Here is an 8,994-nt window from a genome sequence, read left to right on the forward strand (position 1 = left end):
CAATTCAACCACTTGCTTCCAAGCTATCCATGTACCCAAGGTCTTGCTAATGCAAACATTACATAATATACTAATCATGTAACGAAAGGGTACATATTTTAGGGTCAAGTTAGGTTAGGTACCCTACCCTAAGTACTAGTTTTTTTTTAAGAAAAAGTTACAGTTCTTTCAGACCTGGTTTTGGTAAAATTCTTGCAGACAGAATTTTGTATCTATAGGCATTACATAAGCAACATATGTTATATGCCTAAAGATTTTATAACGGTCCGGTGTCTCAAAGCGTCATTCGGTCTCTTTGATTGCGACCTAAGCCCTTGTGCCGAGGACCTGTCGACTCCACGTACGCTTATGCCTTGTAGCCATTGGACCATGCTAATCTTCGCAGTTGAAATATCAAACAGTTCGTTAGTATGAATGCGAATTCAGAATACTATTGTTTTTCTTTCTACAATAAAAAGTGACATCAAAGGGCGCCAAAGTTAAAGAAAGTCTATTTAAATTTCATTATCAAATAAGATCAACGTTTCATAGTTTGCAATATTGAACCATCGCACTGATAGACTTCGGCACAAAATCCGCCGAAGTGGAGGCATACAGTGAGTGCAAAAGTGCGCGTGACAAGTTAAAGGCCCGACCGGCTGCGGTCATAAACTACAATTTTGTCGGAGAGGTGCCTGACCTGCGGTGAGTGTGGCTGTACCTACCTTTACATTTACTAAAGTAAGCTACGTCAGAAACCGCCCAGGACACAGGATGATGATGATGACGCTGGTGATGATTGATGATGATGATGATAGGTTATAGACTCGTCACCGGTAACAATACTGTCAACTAAGATTACTATGGCAGAGGCTTGTCTGGGAATGGTCGCGTAGTAACGTCAAGTGCTCATTCAGCCGGAAACGCTTGACGAGGGCACTTCCTTTACATCATTCGAACACTCGCGTTATCAACCGATCTCATTGTGTTACTATTTTCTTTTAGGTAAATAATGGTTGTGTAATATGTCGAATGTACCGTAAGTTACTATAGATGCGTTCTAAATCATTATTACCTACTGTTGAAATGGCAATGAGTAGTAAAAACCGTACCAGAAAAAAAACAGCGGAAAAAAATGTTTTGCAATTTGCAACGTATGTACCGTAATATAGAAAAGTTTTCTTTTTCGATTACACACACACACTATGAACTTGTGAACTATGAAAATACGGTTATCCTAATTTATTTCTTTATTTGGCAGCAGGATATAAAATTATGCTAGTTTAATGGCTGAGGTGAAAAGTGTTACTTACTGTTTTTATTGTTGTTTGTGATTTGAATTGTTTGAGCAATACGAGTAATTTGATGGCTCCTATACACGATGGGCCAACGCCGGCCACTCCAAGGGAAGCATTTATGATATTGTTAGCAAGTGATATTGCTATCTCATTCTACCGCATGGCTGCGTCCCTTGGAGTGGCCGGCGTTGGCCCATCGTGTAGAGACTGTAGAGGAGCCATGAAAAGTAAGAATAATATTTGGAATAAAACTTTTTTCAAAATTTTTGTTCTTTTTATATATGTAAGTAGCTAAAACAAAAAAGTACTTACCTATTCATTTAAAAAATTGTTTGTTCATTCAAAGACTGTTTGCCCGTACCTAGGTACTTTTTTCTTCAGTTTTCCAATATTTAACATAAAGGATTTTTTATAACATAGTTTTTCAAAAAGCCAGGGGCGATGAACGCTTAATGAGCATCCGCAGGTCGGCAATATAAAGTTGCGTACAAATCGGTAAGCTTCATAAGTGTGTAGCCTTCTCAACTTCCCTGGGGGCTATTGGTGCAGTGTATTTATATACAGTGCTTACACGAGGCCAATCAATAAGACAAACCACAAAAACCAATCCAAATTGGCAATTAGCTATTATTATAGACAAATATTTGGCATAGAATATCCGTTGAATTTCAATAATTTCATGACTAACTGCCGGATTCGAACTTTAAGATACGTCAATTACTAGATGTAAGCGTATAGAAACGATATGGATTAGATGTTGTCAAAAGTGACGTATCTGGGGCCAAATTCGACATGTACAACTGTCAGATTTCGCATCCACGTCAAATCAACAGTTGATTTTATTGCATACTGAGTGTTGATTCCATCAACGGTGGATAATATCATTTGGTACAACCAAAACTCCACTCTAAACTAAGGGTGGTTCGGTTTGGTTTGCTTGTCACCCTAACTGTGGATTGTTAATATCAAATTTTGACATTGTACGACTGTACGTATTCGAGAACTTATGATTTTTCCCACATCAACGGGAGATCAACACAATACGTCAAACGTCGCTTGTCGAATAGGGGTCCTGTTTGAAGAAACGTCACATTTGACACCTATCTCTTGACCTATTAATTGACGTATCTTAAAGTTAGAATCGGGCCGTTAGTAATATAATTAAAAAAATATGCCCTTAGTCGAAGAGTGTTTTTCAAAAGGGTTTCTCTGTGATAACCGTACAAAAATGTAAAATAATTTGAGAAGACACTCCTTAGTTTCTTGTCTACCCTGTCACATTTTACGAGAAATCGTAATGAAAACGACTGTTAAGGTTGTCACAATATACATAATAAACTGTACAGAACGTTAATATTTCCACCTCTACGCGTACAGTTATTTATGAGCAGTCTGTTCTGGTCGTATGTTATGTAGGCTGTGCCGCAGACAAGTGCCCGGAACTGCATTACCGTTAACTACTTTCCTTATATTTTGCTATTGGCATTTTATCTCCTTCCCCAGGTCCGTTTGTAAAGCAGAAAATGTAGTAACTTTGTGGTCTATTTTTCATTATTTCTTGTTTCCAAATGTGATTGTCGATCGAACTTTTATACCTAGGTAAAACATCATCACTGAGTAGGTACATTCTACTCTAAGTATGTATATATAATTATAACCATTCAAAGAAGTATTTATTTCCTTAAAAAAGCAAACGCAAAAAGAAATATAATTATATTTTCACCGCAACAGCTGCTAAAGGCTCTTTTGATTGTTCAAACACTTTTTGAACAACAAATCAATCAAAAGACCTTTCAATTTTGAAACCTTTCGCTTGCTCGCGTATCAGTATCAGCACGAGCGGTTAAACAACAACTTTGCCCGCTTGTAAAACAAATAAATATTATGTTAAAATAATAAATTAAAACTAAAACTTCCTGTTTATTTCAATGTGTATAAAAACTAAAGGCTAAAACTGGCCAAACTGCATGTAGCTGCGTATAGTTTCGGCTTTTAGTCGTCTCTATATGGAGCTAAGGGATTTCGAATACAAATTGGTTTAGTTATAAAACTGTGAGCTGTATGCATATTTTGCGGTCCCCTGTGCACTCTTTAGTGGAGTTTTACGTGCTCTATTGACTAGTAGTTGTGTTACGAGCTTGCAGCACGTAAACCAATTTGGGATTTGGTTTACATTTTATAGTTTACACTGAAGAGCTCGGTGAAAAGTTTCTCGATTCTATAATGTAGGTATTTAGCGAATATATCCGGGTTTTATGCCATTAGAAAACAAAATAATCAAACTTTTGGCATTTTTATGAACCTTACGCATAATGGAGATTTTCGTACCTTCATACCATAAAAGCCATATAATATTTCATTCAAATATGAAATATAAATAGTTTTTGTGAAAAATTACTATGACATATAGACAGACAGACGGACGGACAGAATGAAACTTAATATACCTAAGGGTTTTTGCCATTTGAGCTACGGAACCCTAAAAAGTTACCCATAAACTTGGTGTTAGATATATTATGGCCATTGACCTACTTTACATCGGAGATTGATTCGCATAGTGTGGCGACACACGTCACATGCTCATATTAGTCATAAATAAAGAAGGTTTATTTTACGAGTATAATAACGAAGTACCGGTTGGGAAACGGTAAATATTTCAGAACTACTTAGCACGTAGTAAATACTTAGCACGAATCATTACTCTCAATTAAATTTTATTGGTTCTTTCTTATATTATATACAGGGTGGCCAAAAATAAGTACATTCCCGTTGTCACTGTTGCCAGGGAGGTTTTCGGATTATACTGAGCAACTTTTACTTTGGGACCAATTACAAAATTTAACAGTTTCTTTCATTTTGGCTGGTCCATTTTTTTTATATTCTTTGCCGTTTAGTTCATTATCAAATATTAATTGCATAAGATGACTAAAGTTTAAAACACATATAGTTCGTTTTTTTTAGCATTAGAAAGAACTTCGCAGAAGTAAGCTTGTGGTTCCAAATCCAGCACTTTTAGCGGTTATAATTTGAAGTAAATTATATGTATTGACCATGCTACATTAGATAATTCAATAATTATTAACAATTAAAGAGCCTGATAAAAACTGCACGCTTGCTTCTGTGGAGTCCTTTCTAATGCTAAAAAGAACGAACTATAGTTGTAAAGGTACAAAATATATACTAGGTATTGTAGGTACATAAACTTGACAACCATAACAAACACATTGCTAAGTAAGGTTCGGACGCCTAATGGTTGAACTTCAAACTTACCAGTAATTTAGTAGGACGTGGCGGGGGCCGAAACTACCAAGATCATAAAATAGTAGATTATTAATTATGATTTACTTCGACGTAGGCTTCCAACTTTATTCTACTTACTAAGGATTGTTTACGGCTGTTCTAAAGTACAAAGTACATTTAGGTGCCTATCAAAAATGTTTACGCCAAGGATTTTATTAAAATTTAATTAAGTCACGTCGTCCCTGATATCATAGTTAGGTAATTATCAAGTAATGGAACGCAGTTAAATTGAAATTTCCTTTATTCTTTACAAAACTAATGAAGTACCATACACACGTACCGATTACAGACACATTAGCTCTTATATAAAAATCAACAAAGTATCAAAATTAAATAACAATAAAAAACGACTAACATTTGGCTTTCTATAAAACCCACACATTTCTAGGAAAAATATCACAGCTCAAATTTGGTATGAGATCAGTGCTTTCCATGATGGAAGCCCCACTCCTTTCCGTCATGATGACCACCTTTCTTGCCATGGTCATGGTGGTGGTGGTGGTGCTCTTCGTGACCGTGGTGGCCCTTGTGTCCTTTATGATCTTCGTCATGATGATGCTTGTCATGATGATCGTGCTTGCCATGATGGTGTTCATGATGACCGTGCTCGTGGTGTCCGCCCTTTTTGTGGTCGCCGCCGTGTTTTTCGTGATGTCCGTGGTGTTTGCCGTGCTTGTGATGTTTGCCCTCGTGATGATGATCGTCATAGAAATGATGGTCCTTGTGGAAATGATCCTTATGGTACTTCTTATGGTAACCATCAGTCTTTTCACCTTTATCGTGATGTTTCTTATGGCCGTGTTTGCCACCTTTATGATGGTGTCCGTGTTCATGATGGTGGCCGTGATGGTCGTGTTCATCGTGATGTTTTTTATGATGGCCGCCATGTTCCTCGTGATGACCCTCATGATGATGTTTTCCGTGGTCACCGTGGTCTCCCTTGTGGTGATGATGATGTCCTTTATGGCCTTTGTGTCCTTTTTCCCCATGTTCGTGATGATGGTGGGCGTGGTGCTCTTTACCGCCGCCAGACTCATGATGATGATGATGGCCTTTGCTCTCGGCAGGAACCAGATCCTGAGTCTGGTCTATCTGCCTGGCGTACGCCGCCACAAGGCAGACTAGTGCGACTGCTACAACCAACTTCATTGTTGGTTGAGTTTGTTTTGTGATCGATGAATGTTATCTTATCTATTTATAGTCTCAAATAAAATGAAGAAAGCGTTCCGCAACTCAGGGACAAGGTTCAGTTGCATACTCCATTGAGCGCTGGACCGTTACAATAAAGTGTAATTGTATTGTGTGGTTCGTTTGTGTCAGTTTTATTGGTTTTTTGATATGTTTACTCAATAATTTATATAGTAGTAGATACTACGTGTATCTATATTTTAATCAAAGTAACTACCGTAAAATCAGGTAACTTTGGTCCACAACTTACAACTATGTAGGTAGGTACAAATTGTAATTCCAATAAAACATGTATAATCATTTTTCAAATTATGTTGAGTATTTAATATAGAAAGAGCATTAGCTAAGCTCCAAACTAAATGTAATGTAATGTGTTTTTTTTCCTGGTTAAATTATTAGTAGTCAGATTACGGTGTATATTTCATGTCATGTTAGATAAGTTAAATTGCGAAACAGTAAACTAGATACCTATCATTATCTATATTGGTTCAAGGTAGACATAATATAGTATACTTTGTACTCCCTCTACAACAGTATGTTCAGTTGCGTTTTCTGCAAGTAAGACCCGTGTTGCTACATCTTTTATGGAATGTTAAACGCCTGCTACAATTAAATAGCTATCTGGCTTCGCCGCTTGTATAAGACTACAGAATTCCAGAGACATGGTATACTACCTACATTTTTCACCTACATACATATTTGGCATGATAAGAGATACCTACTATTTTATTTAGCGATATTTTTGTAAAACAAGTGGATCACTTTTACAATATAATTTAATGAGAAAAGTATAATACAGTGGTTGTTCCTAAAGACAGAATTTATAGAGACAAGTGGTTTAAAAATGCCTGAACTAGGATTCCCTGTATTTCAAGCAGCGAAGGGCAAAACCAAATATCGAACTCGTAAGATTTTACTATATTCACCTCGCTATGACGTGCCCACTAAATGCTTTTTATATGATGTACTATGATATTAATCTATAAGTTAACTATAATTAATATTTTAACAATAAATTAATCTTAGTGTAATGTAGTGAATAAGAAATTATTATCTACTTTATTGTGTTTCAGTTTTAATTTCATTCGGTGCTAACAAGCAGTTGCTAGTAGTGATATATGTTTAAAATATATTAAGTAAATAAAAATATAACATGCACAACGGTTTACGACTGTGAACTCAAACACATTGAATCAATTGTTTGCTGAGGGGACAACGCTTTCTGCTCCCATTTTTCCCTGGCTGCATAAAGGGAGCAATTTCACTGCATCACCCGGTCGAAATTTAATCAAAACAACAATAGGGTTTGCCTTTACCAGGGGTTTGCTGTTTCATCTTCTTTCGAAGTTTGACGCGTCCAAATACCATTAAATGAATGGTTTGTTGAGTTTGGACCATTTGTTTTGAATATTTCTATCTACAATTCTACACATAGATTCTGAATGGAAATTACTACCTTTAATTTACAAAATTACATTACAAAGCCATTACTTTTTGGAACTCCAAAATCAAGTCATAAGTACTATGTTTAGTTGGTTACTATGCTGACGAAACTATTTTATTATAGAACAAGCTTTACTAATACTAATACTTAAGTATATCGTGAGATGTGTAATTGTTAGAATTAAGTTTCGTGATTTGTCGAATTAATATTTAACTGAGAGCAACAAAACCCGAAAAGTTTCTTAAATGTGTTAAGTAACTAATTACTTGACACGACGGTCTAAACCTCCCATCAGATGTCGTTACTCGTTTTTGCAAGAAGGTAAAAGTATGTATTTCGACAAAGTTTCATCCCCAGACGTCGACACGCGTATAGCATAATCCTTTCTATCCCAAAATTCAGTGCGATTTATAAGAATAAGACCCCGACAAAGAGGCTTTAGACGGCCCTTCAGGGACTAAGTACTGAAGTTTTCAACTAGGAAAATATTTTTTAAGTTGGAAACCTTAATGTTTGCATATGCTAGTAGCACTTTAAAATGTTTTGAGTGGTATCGAAAAGGTATTTCGTGAGTTTTCGTTATGTGAAATATAATGTATTCGTGGAAGATTCAAGTCTGTTATTTAAGATGAATAAATTTTTATGAAAGCTTTCTGACAGTGTTAATGCGATTCGTTTTAAAAGCAATAAACGGTTAGATCGTTGATATTGCTGATTATTTAAAATAATTTTCTACATAATTCAGATATATTATATAATATAAGTAGGTAACCAATTTTGTGATATTCGATCGAAAGATCAGATACCTTTTAGTAATGTGTAGCGTATTATTAAATATAATGTTTAACATTATTGCTCAACATTTCGTTTCGTGCCGTGATGGTTACTGAACTGGAGTCTATGGAAACGTCGCCTATTTTTCTTTACGACTGAAAATCAAAAGTTGTACTACGCGTATTGTAACTATTACATATTCTTCACTCTTTATTAGAAAAATACATCCCATACTTGCAGTTTGGAAGCTCAAAATTTAAACAGAATATGGGATTCGTATTTAATGGATACGCTCACACTGTTATATGACACGGCGCAATTGAAGAAACGTTTGCCTTCGTTAATACTCATTATTACATTCATAAACAACACAAGTGCCATTAAGGTAAAAAAAAATACACCTTCGAGTTCGATGAATATAAATTACAGATTCTAAAACTCAATCCTACAAAGCGGCTTTGGCAATATAACTTCTTGTTCCATTATCCACGAGTAAAGTTCAATAAAAGAACGAGGGAAAAGTCGTCAGCTCAACAGAATTGTAAATAGAGATATGTCGCGGGTTCAAGCTCTGATTTGTCACGTCTTATCTCAGGGCACTCTTCCTCTCGTTTCGGATAAATCATTCGTACCATTCGTGACGGAATCCGAATACGTCTCGACCCCACCCCGCCCCTCTAGGGCGAGCCACAGCAGAGTGTACCAACAGTATGTGAATGCGGCATTAAAAAAATGGTTGCCTGTAAAGTTGGTTTCCGGACGATAATTTTGCGTGATAACGTCATAAGAAAACGTGGCCGTAACGTTACCATGGAGGTCTGTCCACAACGTTACCATGCAGATCTGTCCACAACGTGACACTTTTTGGTGTTCATTTATTTATAAGACGTTATCACGTCAAAAGGTATATTTATGTTGAGAAACCGCTCGCTTTAAATAATTCTAATCAACTTGAATGAAGCAATTACCTATCTAATAGTTGTAATCATACTATTATGAACTTGGAGGCGA

At 36.1% G+C, this 8,994-nt stretch overlaps 1 protein-coding gene across 1 annotated transcript; it reads right to left on the reverse strand.

The window, feature by feature from the left end:
• Window positions 1-4,848: 4,848 nt before the first annotated feature.
• On the reverse strand, window positions 4,849-5,741 carry LOC134670832 (histidine-rich glycoprotein-like). Its single transcript, XM_063528656.1, has one exon. It carries the CDS (start codon window positions 5,724-5,726, stop codon window positions 4,998-5,000), a length of 729 nt encoding a protein of 242 aa, XP_063384726.1. The 5' UTR covers window positions 5,727-5,741; the 3' UTR covers window positions 4,849-4,997.
• Window positions 5,742-8,994: the final 3,253 nt, after the last annotated feature.

The sequence above is a fragment of the Cydia fagiglandana genome, chromosome 1 (genome assembly GCF_963556715.1).
Source record: "Cydia fagiglandana chromosome 1, ilCydFagi1.1, whole genome shotgun sequence".
NCBI classification, from domain to species: Eukaryota; Metazoa; Arthropoda; class Insecta; order Lepidoptera; family Tortricidae; genus Cydia; species Cydia fagiglandana.

Bases quoted from the DNA above. Each gene is read 5' to 3' on its own strand.
- LOC134670832 (XM_063528656.1), bottom strand. From the start codon at position 5,726: ATGAAGTTGGTTGTAGCAGTCGCACTAGTCTGCCTTGTGGCGGCGTAC.